The following is a 19,327-nucleotide window of genomic DNA, read 5'->3' as shown; positions in this document are numbered from 1 at the left end:
GCACGTGCTATTCCTCCTGCTTGAAACACGCTTCCCTCTGACATCCACAGGGTTTCTTTCCTCTCTGTTCAGGTCGATGCCCCCTCCTCAGAGAGGTCCAATACCTTAATGAAGTTGATATTTCCCATCTCATTCTTTCTTCTTCCCCTGCTTTTCCCTCACAGCCCTTATCACTATCGGATATTGCAGTTTACATTTTACATATATTTCGTGTGTTTTTCTTGCTCTTCTCCCCTGAGTGGACTTCAAGAGAATGAGAGTTTCCATCTGTTTGGTACTCTGATGTTCCCAGCACCTGGAGCAGTGCCTGGTGCCCAGTAGGTGCATGGGAGAATGAACGTCCAGGGAGTGTGTGAAGGGTGGGGGGCAGCCACTCCCAGCCCCCTCCGTGGCCCCTTGGTCCCCTCTCTGGGCATGGCGTCCCTCTCTCCCTGCCCTCACCCCCTCAACCTGCAAGGGCAGCACAGGACAGCGAAGCTTCTCTCTCAGGGGAAAGGTTTTCAGATGCAGGCAGACCCTCCTTCAATTCCTCCTCCCCCTACAAGCCCAACAGGAACCAGCAGTTGCGGTGCCCTCCACGGAGAGTCCTCAAAAGACGGGGGGACTAGGGGCGGACACATGCTGGGTGCTCCTGGGCAAGCCAGGGACCTGCTCCCAGCCCTGTGTCCTCAACTGGAAGGAGGTAAGACCAATGAGCAATGAACAGCTCTTGGGGAGCCTATTTTACAGACAAGGAAACTGAGGCTCAAGAGGTGAATTTGTCTCTAGGACAACTGGAGCCAGGGTTCCCTTCTCTGTAAAAGGGGTGTGATAACTCCTCCCTCCTAAGTTTGCTGTGAGGATTAAACGAGTTCAATAAAGGCTTTAAGCCTTTAGTAGGGTCTGGCACACAGTAGGTGCTCAAGAAATGTTGGCTACTATTGCTGTCGTTCTGTGAGGTGAACGTGCTCACCAAGGTCCCATGGCCAGCAGGTGTTAAAGCCAAGATTTAAACGGAGGTCTGTCGAAAGTGATTCCCCCTCACAACCACAAAATAATAACAATAATAGTAATGGCAACAACAACAATAATAGTAACGCCATCACCAGCATTTTCCACCCCATGCTGTAGCTCTAAGATTGTCAGGTGGCAGCACCTGCCCCGCGCCCACACCCCGGACCACTGGCGCCGGTGCCTCCTGCACCCCGCCCTGCTCCCTCCCGAGGGACAGGTCAGCGGCCCGCACAACCTCCCGCTGGGGGCGCCCCCAGATCCCGCCGTCCGGGGAGCCCCCGCGGGGGAGGAGAGCCTGGCTCCGGGGCTCTGGAAGGAGCCGCGCGGCCTGGAAGACATTACACGGCTGTCGGCCGGGGGGCGTCGCGCGGAGTTCCGGAGGGGGTCCCGGCGGCAGCGCGCCGGGGGAGGGGACGGCCCCACCACAAAGCGCGCTTTGTTCTGCGCTCCCCCTGGGAGCTGGAACCAATGGATTGGCGGCAGCTGAGGTCATCTGTCAGGCAGCGCCGGGGGGTCAGGCCCGGGGAAGGGGCCGCCGGGGAGGGCGGGGCGGATGGGCCGGCGGGGGTCCGTGTGTGCGGCCGATTAACCCGGCTGCACTCGCCAGGCCTCTGCGGCAGGTCGCTGCTACGCTTCGGGCCTCAGTTTACCCATCTGTCCAACAGGGAATATAATTTCCTCTCTGTCCACCTGTCGGGACGACTGCATCCGGTATGGAAGTGATGATGACGGTATGATGATGATGGTGGTGGTGGTGGTGGCCTTTCTGTAATGAGCACTCCCTATGTTCCTGCTCGACGGAAGATCTGGAGTCGGGATGCGAACCCCAGAGGTTGCCTGGGAACATGGAAGCAAATGTGGCTTGTCTGGGAGGCAGGGAGGGACGCCTTGCAGCCCCTATCCGGACCAAGGCAGTCAAGGCCTCTCCCTGGTTCCCAGCTTTGACCCTGGATGCCAGACTTGGCCTACCTTTTGCCAGGGCTGACAGGTGGAGCCGCCCAGACCTAGCCCAGGGAGCCTCTGGAGCTCATCCTTGGGGGCCCCCTGGTCGAGGGTAGAGTAGGGCTGCACGCCCCTACCCTCTCCAAGACAGGTGTTTTTTCTGACTGGAGACAGATCAGGGTCTGACCACTTTACCCTCATAAAACTAGCTCCCATTTATTAATTCATTCACACCCCCATCTGCGCGTGCCTCAGCATTCCTGTCCACACAATGAGACAATTAGGATTCTAACCATTTGATACAGGGCCCCCTGGGGGATGAGGCCATCGAATCCCCAGAAATTGCCCGAAAGATTTGTGTGTGTGTGTCTTTCTGGAGAAAGGGCTCACGGATTTCTTTCATATTCTCAACTGTGTTCATGACCCAGAACACGTTAAGAAGCACCGGCTGGAGCGCAGGGACGGAAAGCTGCCCCCCAAACTCTGGGAAAGGCACTTGGAACAGTCAATCTGGAGAGCGATTTGCCAGCACCTATGCACCGGCTAGGCGGTCCCACCCCTACGTACACAGTTGAGTGAGCACAGAGTTGATGGCAGAAAGTGTTCACAGCAGCAAATAACAGTAACCCCCAAATGGCCATTAACAGGAGAATGACTAATACATGGTTATATACAGACCCTGGCATGCCATGCAGCAATTCAAAGAACGAGCTAGACCTATGTGGAATTTATTCATTTAACATAGTTGTTGAATAACTGCTATGTGTCAGGTGGTTCTTGGCACTGGGCCTACTGTCATAAGACAGATCAGGTCCTGCCTCAAGAACTTACGTTCTAGTGGACGAGAGAGTCATAAACAGAAACAGAAGATAATTGCAGGGAGTGAGATAAATGCCATGAAAAAAATAAAACAGTGCAGTGATAAAATGATGGGGGAGGGGGCTGTTTTAGACAGTGTGGTCAGGAAGGCCCCTCTGAGGAAGCGACCAGAATGAGGGATACTCTGGGAGAAGAGCAAAGGCACTAATGGGGTGGATGGCTAAGTTGCATCACCAGGGAAGAAATGTGATCTGCAAAAGAAAGTAAAAAAAGAAAACATTCCTTACTTATACACACACACACACAACTACTAAGTTAGAAAAAGGTCTGGAAGGGTATACGCCAAATTCATGAACATAATTGCCAGGAGTAGGGAAGCACTAGGACACGTGGTGGGCTTCTGCTTGCTTCTCGTATCTTAGTTTGTTAGTATTTAATTATTTAGCATTTTGCTATCTTAACGTTTAAAAGGTGAATATATGCACATATAACTTGTGAAAATGAAACATTAAAAAAGTCTACCATGGTGAAAGGGTTGGTCCCAGGGCAGTAAGGGAAATAAGGGGTCCCTACACACTGCCTTTCACTGGACGCAAGTTCCCCGGGGCAGTAGTTTGTTTGGGGAGGGGACACACTTTTGGATCAGGGGGACCCCAGAAGAGGCATGTAGCTCAGCCTGGAGGATCTGGAAGCTTCTTGGAGGAGGTGCCGCCTTTGCTGAGCTTGAGACAATTTGACACAGCACACCCAGTGTAGAGACCCTAGTCTCCTAAGACAGGCCTGGAGAGGTCATGATGTGTACAAGGCCACAGAGCAAGATTGGACAGGTAAGTAAACCTGAAACTCCAAACTCCCAGCCAGGTCTCCTTCTCCTACCTGAACCCCTGGCTTCTCTGGGCCGCTGATGGGCATCCCTCACAGCCAGACACCTTCCATCCATCCCCTTCCCACAGCAGTTGCTCAGCGGGCTGGAGGCCCAGCCTAGCTCGGGCAGGCCAGAAAGCAGCACCACCTGCTGGCCTAAGTGGGAAATGCAGCTCTCAGCCTCCACGGAGAGCAACCAGCAGGTTTCACCCTTCAAAACCCAGTTCCTCTTCCTCAAGAACGACAATCCCTCCCGCTCCAAGTGTGTTGTGCAGCCTCCTCCCAGTGCCTAGCAGTATGCCTAGCGCTGCCTCCTTGGGCCTTATCTGTATGAAGGGAAAGTCCTTTCAAGAAGGGGTAACCACTGTGCTACTCTACCTCAGTGGGTGCAGGTGTCTTACATGAAACAGTGGCACCTCATGACAGCGGCTTACAAAGCATGCCCTCAGCTTCCTCACTCTCACTACAAACCTCAGGGGTAAAGTCCATTAGACAGCTTGGAAAAAGCGCCAGGGAAGGGCCTGTCCAATTTCATATGGAATTGGTGCACAAGCTGGTTCCAGAATGAGGATCTCATGGGACCCAGCTCTTTCTTCTCCATTGGAGGTGAAGGGGGCTGTCACCGTATTTGAAAATAATTGATGCCATCTAGATCAGTGGTTCTCACCTTGTGGTCCCTGAACAGCAGCATCAGCACCACCTGGGAATTTGGCAGGAAAGCAAATTCTCAGGCTCCATCCCAGAACTTTTGAATCAGCAACTCTGGGGGTATGGTCCAGCCATCTGTGCTTAGCAAACCCGTTTGAGAACCTGAACCATTGGTCTAAAGCAATTATGCCTCCCTTTTTATTAAATAAACTTTTATTTGGGAATGATTTTCAATTTACAGAAAAGTTGCAAATATAGTACAGATAGTTCCCATACACTCTGCACCCAGCCTACCCCAATGTCAACATTCGTAAAATTATCTAAAATCCAGACCTCATTCAGATTTCCAGTTTTTCCATTAAGGTCCTTTTGTTGTTGTTTTTTCAAGATCCAATCCAGGATATCACACTGCATTTATGACTACATACCTTTTAAATTCTATTGGTCATCTCAGTCATCTTTCCCTGGGACAGAGAATGGGTGGGAAAGCTGTTGTCTTTATTACTGAGCAGGAGAAACTGAAGCTTGAAAACAGCAAGTGACCTAGTTCCCTTAGCAGGGCAGTGAGAGCAAGGCCCGCCTCACTCTGCACCCTTCCTCTATCTCTTCCCTTCCCCCCAGGACTCTGGATTTCAGAAGTCCCTTTGGAACGTCCCACCTGGCCTACCCATTCCCCCTAACCCACCAGTACAGATGATGAGAGATGCCCCTCCTAGAGTGGGCCCAGCCCTGGGAGAGACCACCCACTGCCCCATCACTTCCTTCCCTCTGCAGGGCCAGGACAGTGTCTAGTGTCTTAGTGACCTCAGCCTGGACAGAGCAAGGATCTGTACAAGAGAGAAAGGAACAGTGAGAAAGAAACACTGTTATTTGCTTATCCAAAGTCATCTGTGATAGGTGGAGAAAAATGCCACGAATCCTTTGTAGTTTCTCCCAGAGGTGTAGTCTGTTTCCCCAGCCCTTGAATCTAAGCCAAACTTTTGATTTGCTCTGACCAGAAGGACTTAGCAGAAGTGACGTTGTACCAATTCTGACCTAAAACTCAAAAAAGCCTTGGAGCTTCTCCTTTCTCTCCCCCTTCCTCTTACCCTCCCTCCACACACACACACACCTCCCTCCCTCTCCCTCTCTCTTTGAGCCCTGATGATATCATGAAAATAAGCCTGAACTAACCTGCTGGAGGGGACACATGGAGGAGAACCAAGTCACCCAGCCAATAACCTACCTACTGCCAGACAAGTGAGTCAGGCTATCCGAGACCATCCAGCCCCATCTGGGGTGACAGCTGATTGCTTACAACCCCATGAGTGACCCCAAGCAAGATCAGCAGAACTGCCCAGATGAGCCCAGCCCAAATTGCCAACCCAAAGAATTTTAGGCAAATAAACAACTTGTTTTTAGCTGCCAAGTTCTGGAATGGTTTGTTGCACAGCAACGGCTAATTGATACACAATTCCTCACTTCTCTCTTGCTAATGGGATTCCAATATTATTTAGGAGGCAGTGTGCCGGTTCTAGGAGATGGGATATGATTGATTTACTAAACTGTGACAGCTGTGTTCCTGCCGTCTTAGCTTTCTTTGCAGCTAGGGGTGGCAACTGTACCTGGTTTGGGCCAAGGAGACCTAAGTAGAAATACACAGGGGAAGAGAGCAGGAAACAGGCCTCTGAAAAAGGCCTGACTTTATGATAGAAGTTGACAGGTCCAGCTGGCTGGGCCCTTCTTCCTCCCCAACTCTGTTCTTCCTTGAACACAGTCATGATTGCTGGAGGTACAGCAGCCATCCTGTGACCATGAAGTGACGTGCAATGTGGGAAAAGCCAAAAGGATCACCGAGACATGTGCCATAACTTTGCTGAGTTGTTAAACCAATACCATTAGCCAACTGTCTCCAGAATTCATGCTATGTGGAAAAACAAACTTCTCTGTGTTTAAGCCACTGGAACCTAGGCTTTCCTTTACTTGCAGATGAATGTATTCACACGATATGATATATAGAGACAGAAATGCAAAAGGATCCTTGTCCTTGGGAATCTGGAGCCAGCAGCATGTGGCTCTCCAAACCCATCTCCTTTCTCATTTCACCCTTCAATAATCCCTCAAGAGCAAACACACGACCCATTTTCCCCGAGGTGGGAAGTGGGGCTCCCACACTGTTCAGTCATGAGTCCAAGGTCTTGCAGCTAAGAAAGAGGGTGCTTCGAGTTAGACCTGCCCCCCAGGCACAAAGAGAATGCACCCCTGCTACACCTTCGCATGGTTCAGCCCACTGGAGGCCAGGTGCGTCTTCTGGGCTCGTGGCAGTGGTGGTAGGTGCCAAGGAGGCTGTTACTGCAAGTCCGGCGTGGAAGCACCCAGGTACACCCTCAGGTCTGAGAGGGTGGACTGGACAAGCTTGGCAGGGATGGTCTCTCGCTGCAGCTGCTGGTAGGCTGCATAGCGGTGGCAGCCCCCAAAGGAGTAGAAGTAGTCACCACCCTGAGCCCCTTTGATCCAGAGGACGTCGATGGGGGGCACGCTGTCTGGATCCTCCTGGAGAGAAGAGGGTGCAAGGTGAATGAGTGTGGCACAGTGCCGGACAGTTTGCAAAGCAGACTTTATTAACCTGGGCTGAGGTCCTCCAGGTGCTCACGCTGGCTCGTGCTGGCTTGTGAGAGGCAACTGTTACACAGAGGCAACTGTGAGTTGGTTGACAAAACCTTGGTAGCATGAAAATCAGCCACAGTGAGAGTATTTACACCAGGGAAGTGGGCAGATGCTACAAATCAGGGCTCCCCCACCCAGGTTGTTAACCATTCATCAGACCACATGTATATTATCTGTCACTGTTCTAGACTCTGGGAATAAGGTACAGACACAGCCCCTGCCTTCATGGGACTTTGGTCTAGTGGGGCTGATGGAATGGAGAAGTGAATGTTGGAGTGATAAATGCTATGAAGACAATAACGCAGGTTGACATGACAGGGATGGGGGTCCACAAGGCCTCTCAGAGTTGACAGTGGAGCAGAGACCTGAACACAGAGAAGTCCCCTGGGGAAGACAGAGAGGTGGAGTCATTTAAAGAAAGAGCTTGACTGCCAGGTTCAAATCTCAGGTCTGCCACTTACTTGCTCTGTGACCTTTGGCAATTCATATTTGTGCCTCAGTTGCCCGACCCATCAAATGGGGATGAAGATGACACACCCGCCTCAGAGAACTGTTGGATTTAGTGAGTTAATAGACATAAACTGCTTCAAACAACACCTGGCACATGGAACGTGATCAATAATACACACTGTGTATGAGCCGTGGGAAGGGCATTCCACGCAGAGCGAACAGCAAATGCAAAAGGTCTGAGGCCAGAACAGGCTCACTGTATTGCAGGCAATGGCAAGGAGGCCAGTGTGATCAGAGTGGACTCGGGGGACTGAGAAGTAGAAGAGGTCAGAAAGGTAGCAGGGGGTAGGCCCTGGAGCGTTTTATTTATCTTATTTTTTTCTTCTAGTTTTATTGAGATATAATCGACATACAGCACTGTATAAGCTTCAGGTGTACAACATAATGATTTGACTTACAAACATCATGAAGTGATGACTACAGTAAGTTTAGTGAACACCCGTCATCTCATATAGGTACAAAACTAAAGAAATGGAAAAAAATGTTTTCCTTGCAATGAAAACGCAACAACTTTCATATATAATGTACAGCAGTGTTCATTATGTTTATCATGTTGTACATTACATCCCTAATGCTTATTTATCTTATAACAGAAGTTAGTACCTTTTTTTTTTTTTGCGATACGCGGGCCTCTCACTGTTGTGGCCTCTCCCGTTGCGGAGCACAGGCTCAGCGGCCATGGCTCACGGGCCCAGCCGCTCCGCGGCATGTGGGATCTTCCCGGACCGGGACATGAACCCGTGTCCCCTGCATCGGCAGGCGGACTCTCAACCACTGCGCCACCAGGGAAGCCCAGAAGTTAGTGCCTTTTGACCACCTTCATACACTTCTCCCTCTCCTTACCCCCCTCCCCCCCCCAGTCAATCACAAAGCTGGTCTCTTTTCCTAAGCGTTTGTTTGTTCATTTGTTTTTGAAATATAATTGACCTACAATACTATGTTAGTTCCTGGTACGCAGTGATTGGATATTTCTATACATTTCAAAACGATCACCATGATTAAGTCTAGTTAATCCTCTGTCACTACACGAAGATACGACATAGTTATTGACTATCTTCCCCACACTGTACATTTCATACCATGACTCATTTACTTTATAACTGAAAGTTTATACCTCTTAGGCCCTGGAGTGTTTTAAACAGGGGAGGGTGACATGATCTGAAGAACATTCTAGAAAGTTGTCCTGGGAAAGCAGGCTTGGTGAAGTGGACAAAGGCAAAAGCAGGGAAGACAGAGGCGAGGCCTCAGCAGGTATTCACCAGAAGTGGCTGTCCTGGGTGAAGGCATGGAGGGGTCAGGGAGAGGTAGCCAGGTTTGGGACATGTTTAGGGGGAAGATCCTGGAGGAGGGGTGAATGCGAGGAGAAGAGAAGGAGGAGAATATGAGCTGACTTCCTGTTACGGGCCTGAGCATCTAGATGGAGAATGGGTAGTCCTCTATATAGGGAAAGGCTGGGGCAGGGAGGGATGGGGTAGGGGGAGACCGGATTAAGCGTGAGCTGCTAGGAGACCTCCCACCACGGGCTCTCGGGTGGTCTCTTATTAGGCTGCTTCGATGGATTCATTATTCCATTTATCCTAGAAATGATTTTCAAGAAGTAAGACCCAGCAATTGTAAGCTGGGGCTCTTGAACCAGGCACACCTGAATTTGAATCTCAGCTCCTACCCAGAGCGGTGGGGCGGGGGGTGGGGGGAGCGTGGGCAGGGGTGGTAAGCAAGCACCCTCGACACTGGGCATTGTTCCTCATCTGCAAGATGGGAACAGACACCCTACAGGCTGCTAATGAAGTCAGGGAGCTGATGCAAGTGAGGCGTGGAGCACAGCTTGCCCGGCAGTGGAGCAGCAAAGAGAGGCAGCTGTGCCAGGCAGGCCTTGTGGTGGGCACCAGGGGTGTGACGATGGGTGGGCAGAATAACGGCCCCCAAAGATGTCCATGTCCTAATCCCTGGAGCCTGTGAATATGTTACTCACGTGGCATAGGAACTTTGCAGATGGAATTAAGTTAAGGATCTTGAGATGAGGAGATTATCCTGGGTTATCCAGACAGGCCAAATGCAATCACCAGAGACCTTAAAGGTGGAAGAGAGAGGAACAAGAGGAAGTCTGATGTTGCTGGCTTTGAAGACGGAGGAGAGAGGTCATGAGCTGAAAATGTGGGCGGCCTCTAGAAGCTGGGAAAGACAAGGAAATGGATTCTCCCCTAGAGCCTCCGGAAAAGAATGCAGCCCCACTGATACCTTGATTTGAGCCTAGCGAGACCCATTTTGGTTCTGAACTATAGAACTATAAAATAATAAAATCTGTCTTTGTTTTAAGCCACTACGTTTCTGGTGTTTGTTACAGTAGCCATTGAAAACTAATACAAAGCATATCGTTCTGGCTTGGAAGACTGAGGTGTCTGAGGCCATTACAAGCCAGTAGGATCAGAGGTATGCTGGTGGGCATGCAGGTGGCTGGGGGCCCACAGGAGGCCCCTAACCCAGCAGGGGCCGTCAGGGAAGACACTGACACTGACAGGAAGAGCAAGAAGGAGTTAGAAACAGTAAAGAGATGAACGAGTTTTACTGGCAGGGGAAAAGCTTGTGCGAAGGCCCAGGAGTGGGAGAGTGCATCCCTGGCCAGATCCATCACAGACAGCCAGGCACCGTGCTAGTGTTATGGAAACAGTCAAGACAGGACAAAATCCCTGCTCCTGTGGAGTTCTCATGAGACGGGGAGGAGAGACAGTAAAACACAAACAAATGTAGAATATAACTCAGGTGGACCTAAGTGCTTCAAGGAGAAATACCTCAGGTTAGGGGGAGAGCTATAGAGGCCTGGGCTGACGGGAGGTGGGCACCTGACCCAAACGAGGGAGCAAGCCCTGTGGCTACCTGGGAAGCAGTTCCAGGCAGTGTGAACTCTAGGACTGAAAGACAATCGGGCTAGCAGTAGAGGTATTTGGTAGGTCACACATGGCCACCTTCCAAGGGTCTGGGGGAGGGGGACAAGATGCCATGCAGGCCTAACCTGACACACATGTCCCCTCCTTCCCCCAAATTTTCTGCCAGGATCACCCCAGCCTTCTTGAGCACCCTCTCTGTGATGCAGCTGACTCCGTCCTCCCCAGTTCCAGTTCAAACAAGGCCCTCCCAGCAGCCAGGACACCCCCAATCCCACTGCCACTGCCTGAAGAGACCACATAGGTTATCTCAGGATAAGGTGGTGGCCATGCACCTGGGCACGGGGGACAGGCTGTGCCACTTTCTAAAGAGCCTGACCTTGGACAAGGTGCTTGAATCCTCTGTGTCTCATTTCCTCGTCTGTAAGAGGAACAGTAGTAGTATCTACCTCATAGGGTTGGCATGAAAAAGCTCAGGCACTTAAAACAGCTCCTGGCCACTTCAGGTACTATATAGGAATCAGGATCGTTATTTTAATCATCTCCAATCTCCCTGCTCAATGACTAAATAGAGGCCCAGAGAGGCCCAGCCACTTGCTCAAGGTCACACAGCAAATGCCGTGCTCCGGCTGAGACTGAACCAGTCCCGTCTCGCGTCCAGCGCGACCTCCCTCCTTCGAAGCCCTCCCAGCGGCCGGCTTCCCCGGGGCCTCACCCGAATCGTGTCCACGAGGCTCTGCACCTTGGCTGGGTCCAGCACAGAAGGCAGCGGCCGGATGAGCACGCTGAGAGGCACGTTGTGCACCGCGGTGATACAGCCCGAGTGGATGCTGCCGCCCTGCGCGCCGCCGCTCTGCCCAGCTCCCTCGGGCGCCCCTCGGCCAGCTCCGGCTCTGCCCAGGGCTCCTCCCGCGCGGAGACCCATCACGCAGCCGCCGCCGCCTGCGCGGTCTCGGGACGCGTCGCCTACTCTCAGGTCTTTAACCCCGGCCGGGCCGTACCATTCCGCGCGGGCGGCGGGGGGCGCAGCCGCACAGCGCCTCTCTCCCCTGGCCCCACAGTGGTCTGGCCCACCCCTGAGCGCCCCTGCGGGACCTTCGCTCGGCTCTCCCGGCGTTGCGGGACGCGTGCGGAGCTCTGGCTCTCCGCTGGGGGGCGCCTCGCCGCCTCCCCTTTGCCGCGCGGCGTCCCGGGAGTGGAAGCGCCGGGGTAGGCTGACTCAGGGTGAGTCTGCAGGTCGTGGGGCGGGAGGGGCGCGGGTGGCGCACAGTTCGGGGTTAACTCAGGGTCACGGGTGGCGGGGGCGGGGGCGGGGGCGGGGACACGGGTTGGAGGGGGCTGGACCTGCCCAGCGAGGGTGAGTCGGCAAAACCTGGCTCTTGGCTGCCCAGCCTTTGGATCCCTAGCGGTAATAGTCGTGGAGGTGGTGATAACACCAATGACATTCGAAATACTACGAATCTGCTGAATCTGGTGCTGCATCAGGCACTGTTCTAAACACTTTGCATGTACATTAACTTATTTCAACCTCAAAACAACCCTACAAGCTAGGTATGATTATTATTCCCATTTTACAGATGAGGAAACTGAGGCACAGTGAGGTTTTTAAGTGATTTACCCAAGGTCATGGAGCTAGTAAGTGGCTGAACCAGGGTTCAAATCCAGGCAGTCAGGCTCCAGAGTGCTCTCTCTACCCACGGCTGGTTGCCTCGGTTCAGCAAAAGTAACTGTAACAAGGAGCGTTTTGGAATCATGTTGACAGTGTGTGGGCACTGCCCTGGAGTTCCACAATAATAGTCTCGTTGTATCCTCACAGTGCCACTAGGAAGTAGGTGTGATTGTTGAAGCACTTGTCCAAGATAGGGCCGCTGAAAATGAAAGTCAGATTATCTGAGCTCAGAGTCCCAGGCCACTAAACACCTGCTTACAGATGAGGACATCAAAGCTGCAAGGGGTGGTGGTGATGACTTAGGTCAAACATGCTGATTGCCATCCCCACTCTTCTGTTTAAAACTCTCCATCCCCTTGAGCCCAGGTTCAGCACCCAGTGTCCTCTGGAGCCAGAGGAAGGTAGGTTCCTGGTTTAAATCTCAGGTGTTTATCAGCATCTATGGCAACATTACGGCTTTGGCACAGATTGACCTGGGTTCAGATCCCATCTGGCCACTCACTAGCTGTGTGGTCTCAGGCAAGTTCCTTAACCTCTCTGAGCATCAGCCTTCTGTAAAATGGTTGTGAGGAGATTGTGAGGATACTCAGAGATAATGGCTGATAGAGGGCAGGGTTGGGGGTAAATCAGTGCTTACATAGTGGTAATCAAGGAAGGTGACTGGGGTACTTTCCTGGCCTTCCAGTGGTTAAGACTCTGCGGTTCCAATGCAAGGGGCGTGGGTTCGATCCCTGGGCAGGGAACTAAGATCCTACATGCTGCGCTGTGAGGCCAAAAAAAAAAAAAAGTAAGGTGACTGGTTTCATTACAGACACCCAGAGTGCTGAAGAAGAGGCCGTGTTGACTGAGAGCACCAGGAAAGTTTCCCTGGAGGGGTGGTATTCACACTGGAAAATGGCTTGGTCCTGGAGAGTGAGAGGGAAGAAGCAGGTGATGGTTTAGGGTGTAGGATCTGGAGTCACTTGAATGGCATGGATTTAAATCCTGGCTGCATCACCAACTAGCTCTGTGACGTGTGTGTGTGTGTGTGTGTGTGTGTGGTGGGGTACTCAATTTCTTTGTGCCTCGGTTTCTTCTCTCAATTGCCAGGGAGAGTAAATGAGAATAACACATAAAGTGTTTAGAAAGGTACCTGGCATATAAAACGTGCTGAATAAAAGGTAGATAGGAGGGATATTCCAGCTAAACAGCTTGAGCAAAAGCGGGGAGGTGGCACAGCCCCAGACCTGGCTGAAGACAGGCAAGTCTGGTTTGGTGGTTCTTCTCACCCTGGTTGTCACATGCATGGGGAATGCATACTCGCCTTCTCAGCTGGAGAAAAACCAGAGAAGTTATCCCTGGGCGCAGGCTGGGTGGCTGTTGCACTGGTCGGTTGCGGACACTTTCTGAAGCCTCTGCAAAATGGGGTAAAGTTGTTGAGTGTGATTTGGGAAGAAGCACATAATAAGTGCTCTGTGAATTGTGCAATACCCCATTTTGCTGTTGAAGATCATTCATGTTGGGTTTTTAATCTCTTGCAAACCTTGGAATGCTGAGGCCGTTATGAATTTTACTTGAACCTTTCTCTTTCTGCAGTTCCACAGTATAACCCCTCTGAGCACCTAAACCATACTTTGTTTCAGGATGTAGAGCTAACACCCACACCTCAGTCCCAGAATTATTGACAATTAGAGAATTTCATCAAGAGGGAAATTGTCCCTCTTAGAACCACTTCCTAATTTCAGAAAGTAAGAAGAGGCAGGGGGAACAGCTTCTAGGATGGAAAAATGGAGATCTGTCCTGAATCTCTCATCATGGTATGCCCAGTGAGACCCCCACTCCTGGCAACAAATTTTGTATATTGAGAGACCTATGATTCAACTCAAAATGGCTTAAGCGTTAAGAAGACTTGTATTTTCACATAATTAAGATGTCTGGAGGTAGACATATCCAAGGTTGGTGAAGAGGTAGTTGAACAATGTCAGGTTCTTTCCAGCTTTTTGTACCATCATCCTCCCTATTCTGGTTTTTATCCTCAGCCTTGCCTCTCATGGTCCCAAGATGGTAGCTGTAGCTCCAGGCATCACATACAACAGCTTTCAAAGGTGGAAGTTAGGACATCGACATCCCTTTGTGCCTCTTTTTAAGAGTGAAGAAAGCTTTAGTAACCATCCCCTACCTCCCCACCCCCCTGCCCAGGAGGTTTTTCCTCATGTCTCATTGGCAGGATTATATCACATTTCCATGCCTAAACCAGTCCCTGGCAAGGGGAGTGGAATTACCCTGATTGGCGTAGCTTAACTGGCATCCACCTCTGTGCTCAAGAGGCTTTACCCTCCCCTGAAGTTCATGGCCTCTGATCCCTGAACAGAACTGGCAAGGCCGGGTGCTACAACCTAGTTTTCCTGTATGGTTCTTGGGCAGACCCCGTGGAGGGGGAGAATTGAGGGGAAAGCAGACCTGCCCAGTCAGCGGTTCTATTATATCGGCCCATTTGTCCCTAAACCAATGAGATGGAGATTTAAGCCTCGTGTTGGGATTAAGATGAGGTACCTTCCCCTGAGGCTAATGTAAGCCTGGGACTGGAAGCTGGAGAAATCCTGGGATCTACACAATATCCTTTTGTTTTAGTTTGAATTCTCCTAAAAGTAGGCCCTGAGACTAGGACTTGTGTGCGGGTAGTTATATTTGGGAGCTGCTCTAGTTATTATCACTGTAACATAAACTGATCCAAAACGTAGTGACATAAAACAACCATTTTATTATCCTCACAGATTCTGTGGGTCAGTTATTCAGACAGGGCACAGTGGGGACTGGTTGTCTCTTCTCTGAAACGTCTGGGCCATCAGCTGGGAGGTGACTCAATAGCTGGGGGTGACTTGATGGCTGGGGCTGGAATCATCTGGAGGTGACTCCGCTTACACATGCATTGGACCATCCTGCCTATCAGCCAGAACACCTCCACGGGGCCTCTCCATGTGCCCTGGGCTTGCTCATAGCATGGCAGCTGGCTTCCAAGAATGAGTGTCACAAGAGAACCTGGCAGAAGCTTCATGGCCTTTTCCAGTCTAGTCTTGGAAGTCATATTGGCATCATTTCTGTGGCATTCTGTTTGTGGGGGCTGTCACAACACCACCACTCCCCCCCACCAGGCTCAAGGGAAGGTACAGAGATTCCATCTCTTGATGGGAGGAGTAGCACGGTTCTAAAAGCTTGTTTCCACAAGGGAGATATTGTTGTGACCACCTTTGGAAGACAGTCTGCTGTAGGAAGTGATCCCAGGAAGGACTGGGGAAGGGAGAAATGCCAATACAGGGGATTCTGATGAGCAGGTTAACATGGTGGTTAAGTGGGGCTTACTCTTGCTGGAGACTCTGAGAGGAAGCATCATGCATCAGAATCATCCCTCTGACTGACAGGGGGGCTGATCCACTGACTCCTGTCCCTCACTGGTTGAGGGTGGCCTCAGGATGTTAAGCCTTTGCCATTTATGGGCTGCTCTATACTCGGACTGAGCAAGCACCTGAGGACCCGGAGGAAGCTTCCTGCTTCAGAGGTGGCCCGAGGGAATAAGGGGCAGGACATCGATAAATGCCTTTTCTGTCCAAACGAGCCAGAGTCCATGTTTGTGGTTTGCAACCAAAGGCCCTAGTTACCTGCTCTCCCCGTTCTGCTCCTGGGCTCCCTACTCTTCCCCTTCCCTTTCATTTTAGACAAAGAATCTTATACATCAGGTAATCAGGTATGCAGAGGACTTCCCTGAGTGTTTGGAAAGAGGAAAGGATTTCTGTGCCACAAAAGGAGCATTAAATCTTATATTTCTCTACCCCTAAAATGCTCTTGTCCGTTTCTACAGCTTGGCTTACAGAATTCTGCCATGTTGCTTGGTCCCATTCTCACTTTCTGTTTTCTCCTCCATCTCCTCTTCTTCCCCTCTACCAATCACTAAGTTCCTGTTCTTATTTTATGCAGAAAGTTTGCCTTTTTCTTCTGCAGCTTTGGTACCTGCTGAGTTTCTCCTTGGGGTCTTGAGGTGGCTTCACACTTTAACTGCTTCTCGTCATAATCACAAGATGACTGCCAGTGCCAACTGGGGCAGCCTCCTTCTTTGTTCCTGTCAGTCAGCTCAGGCTGCTATAACAAAATACCTTAGACTGGCTGGCTTAAACAACAAACATTTATTTATCACAATTCTACAGGCTGGAAGTCTGAGATCAAGGTGCTGGCGGATTTGGTATCTGGAGAGAGCCCACTTCATGGTTCATAGATGGCCATCCTCTTGCTGTGTTCTCACACAGTGGAAGGGGTGAGAGAGCTCTCTGGGGTCTCTTCTTATAAGGGCACTGATCCTATTCATGAGAGCTCCATCCTTATGACCTAATCACCTCCCCAAAGTCCTACCTCCAAATGCCATCACGTTGGATATTAGTCTTCAACCTATGAATTTTAGGGGGACATAAACATTCAGTCTATAGCAGTTCACATCCAGGAGAAGAGAGAGGGAAACTTTCCCATAGCGAGATGGAATTAAAGCTTTTCTCTTTGGTCTGACTGAGCTAGCTCGAATCACATGACTACCCAGGATTAATAATATTCTCTAGGAACACACCATGTTCCGAGATGCTTAAGTATGGGTGCTGGAACCTGTCTTCCCCTGGGATGACTGTGATTGGCTTGGAGGAGACCGGTCAGCCACACCCCTGGGGTCAGCCTCCTTTGAGGCCCCGAATGGGTTAAGTGATGGGTGGATGTCTGAACAAATGTGAGCTTTGTCGATGAGGAAAGGGCAGAGCAAAGACCTGGGTGTCAGTGGCACAGCCCCTTGGCCCACCTTTGATTTCAACTGAAGTTGTGGTGGGAAGGTCCATGCAAACCCAGACTCACCTAGCACCGCTGGCTTCCCAGCTCAAGCTTGCAGTGTCTTCCATATTTTCCATCCCTGTGGGAGTCTCCCAGGGGTGTTGGCTGATGGGGACAGGAGCTGGTGAATAAGAGCCAGTCTTCCATTGTCATAGGTGGAAAATTGTGAGAAGCGTGCCAGACCGTTTGGACCTTTCTGGACCCTCCTCAGAGAATAGCAGTATGCAGCCCCATTGCTCCAGCAACAACCCCCCTGGCACACCCTCTGTCTCATTCTTCTTGCCCCCTCAAGCTTGCTTCCTGGAATCACCTCCGAAATAATCCACTTGCACTCAAGCCTTTGCTACCGGGGAGCCAAAACTAAGGCAAAGGGGGAATTTCATGGGTCATCCCCAGTAGTTCTGCACCTTGCCTGGGTTAAAATTACGGGCTTCCCTGGTGGCGCAGTGGTTGAGAGTCCGCCTGCCGATGCAGGGGACACGGGTTCGTGCCCCGGTCCAGGAAGATCCTACATGCCGCCGAGCGGCTAGGCCCGTGAGCCATGGCTGCTGAGCCTGTGCGTCTGGAGGCTGTGCTCCGCAACGGGAGAGGCCACAACAGTGAGAGGCCTGCGTACCGCAAAAAATAAAATATAAAATAAAATAAAATAAAATTACACACATCTTATTAGACATGTGACCTTGGGCCAGGCACCTGTCTGTGCCTTGGGTTCTTAACCTTCAAAATGGCCATCATAATGGCACCTAATTTGTAGAGTTGTTGAGAGAATGAAAAGAGGTGATGTAGGTAAAGTCCTTAGAACAGTGCCCAGCACACAGTAAGTGCTCAGTAAATATGAGCTGTTTGATTACATTTTAAATTAATAATAGATCTCGAAGGTCTCTCTGTGTTTGCACTTCTAGACTAGTCTCAGTGTATTTGCCCAGACCCTTGCTTGCAGGTGAAGAAAGCCAACGTGAATTAGCTTAATGAAAATGGAACACTTGGTTATGCCCTTGACTGTGGGGTGAAGCTGGGCCTCAGGGGAAAGTGGGTTCAGAGACTTCTTTCTGTTGCTTGGCGAAGGGACTACCTCCCCATAACAGGAACGTGGCTGTCAACAGGGATTATATTTGGCTTTTAGTAAGAGAAGCCTGACAAGAGAGGCTTAAAACACCCTAATGTGTTTCCTCTCATGAAAGAGAAGCTGGAAGTAGGAAGTCCAGGGCTGGGGTGACTGCTCCACCGTCACTAGGGGCACAGGCCCTTTCTGTCAACTCCATCATTTTACAGTAAGGTGTTTATTCTCAGCATCACCTCCTGGTTCAGGACTGCTGCTGAAGTGCCAGCCTGGAAGAAGGTGGAGAAATGGAAAGGCAAAGATATAACCCCCTCCTTTTTAGGGCGCTGTCTCAGAAGTTCCACATAACACTTTCCCTTGCATGTCATTGACCAGAATTTGGTCACATGGCCACCACTGGCTGCAAGGGCAGCTGGGATATGTAGTCTTCGTTCAATGTGGCAATGTGCTCAGCTAACAATGGAGTTCTCTTATAAGGAGGGAGAGAATGTATGCTGATAAGTAGCTAGCAATCTGAGCCACAGCTCTCAAGTTACAGGTCTTATGACTCAGAGAGGGAGAGAGGAAATTTCCAAGTTCTAGTCAGATGCTCACATCTGAACCAATCATCTATGGCTATGAGGGACAAAGACTTTTTTTTTAGGAATAAGCCACCGTTATTATGACTTAAATGTGTGTAGTTCATTAAAAAAATAATTACTGGTTATCAGCTATTGGCTAGGTACTGCACTAGATCCAGGAAATTTAATGATAAGCAAAAGACACTGTCAGTCTCTTTCTCATGAAGCTTTAATCTAATGGGGGAGGCAGAGAATAACCAAATAATCACACTGATTAAAGGGAAAGTGTGCATTGACGGTAAGTGCTGTGAACCAAGATCATGTGGTCCTTGGGGAAGTGATCATCCAGCTGAGAGATGAAGGATGAAAAGGCAATAACTAGTCAACAGTGGTGGTAATGGCAGTGCAAATGGAGTATGTTACTGGTGGTGAGAACAGCTTATGCAAAGCCCCTGTGGTAGGAGGGAGCAAAATTGCTAAACAGAGGTGGCTGGAACTCAAAGAGCAAAGGGGCTCATGGCTGAAGGTTCAGCTGGAGTGATGGAAAGAGATCAGGTAGGTCTTTGAAAGCTGGTTCCTCTCCGCCCGCGCCCCCCCCCCACAGTAGGAAGTCATTGAAGCATTCAAACAGGGAAGGGGAATGGGAGTTACATGATCAGATCTGCATTTTTTAAAAGATCCCTGTGGTCACTGTGGAGAGAGGGAGGGAAGTGGTGGAGGTAGAATGGATCCAGAGAGACCAGTGAGAAGGCTGGTCCAGTTGTTCAGGTAAGAGATGATTGATGGTAGCTATGGACTAGGGTGGAGACTGAGAAGACGAAGAGGAAAAATAAACAGAACCTGATGGATTGGATGGAAGTGTAGGGAAGACAGATGCAGGAGAGAACCAAATCAT

The 19,327-nt window shown here is 50.5% G+C and overlaps 1 protein-coding gene and 1 long non-coding RNA gene across 2 annotated transcripts in view; one reads left to right on the top strand and one right to left on the bottom strand.

Annotated features, from left to right (window-relative positions):
• Nucleotides 1-4,461: 4,461 nt before the first annotated feature.
• SRXN1 (sulfiredoxin 1) lies at nucleotides 4,462-11,367 on the bottom strand. Its single transcript, XM_067707732.1, has 2 exons — nucleotides 11,020-11,367; nucleotides 4,462-6,798 (listed from the first exon to the last, which is right to left on the bottom strand). The coding sequence occupies exons 1-2, from the start codon at nucleotides 11,227-11,229 to the stop codon at nucleotides 6,595-6,597; spliced, it is 414 nt and encodes a 137-aa protein (XP_067563833.1). The 5' UTR covers nucleotides 11,230-11,367; the 3' UTR covers nucleotides 4,462-6,594.
• Nucleotide 11,368: 1 nt separating this feature from the next.
• Nucleotides 11,369-19,327, top strand: part of LOC137207653 (uncharacterized) — a 33,912-nt gene continuing 25,953 nt past the window's right edge. The window contains exon 1 of the long non-coding RNA XR_010935198.1: nucleotides 11,369-11,528. This is a non-coding gene — a long non-coding RNA (uncharacterized lncRNA). The remainder of the gene's footprint in view (nucleotides 11,529-19,327) is intronic.

Source organism: Pseudorca crassidens, chromosome 15 (genome assembly GCF_039906515.1).
Source record: "Pseudorca crassidens isolate mPseCra1 chromosome 15, mPseCra1.hap1, whole genome shotgun sequence".
Classification (NCBI taxonomy): Eukaryota; Metazoa; Chordata; class Mammalia; order Artiodactyla; family Delphinidae; genus Pseudorca; species Pseudorca crassidens.
The sequence above is the reverse complement of the archived record's forward strand: the minus strand, read 5'-3'. Positions and strand labels throughout refer to the sequence as shown.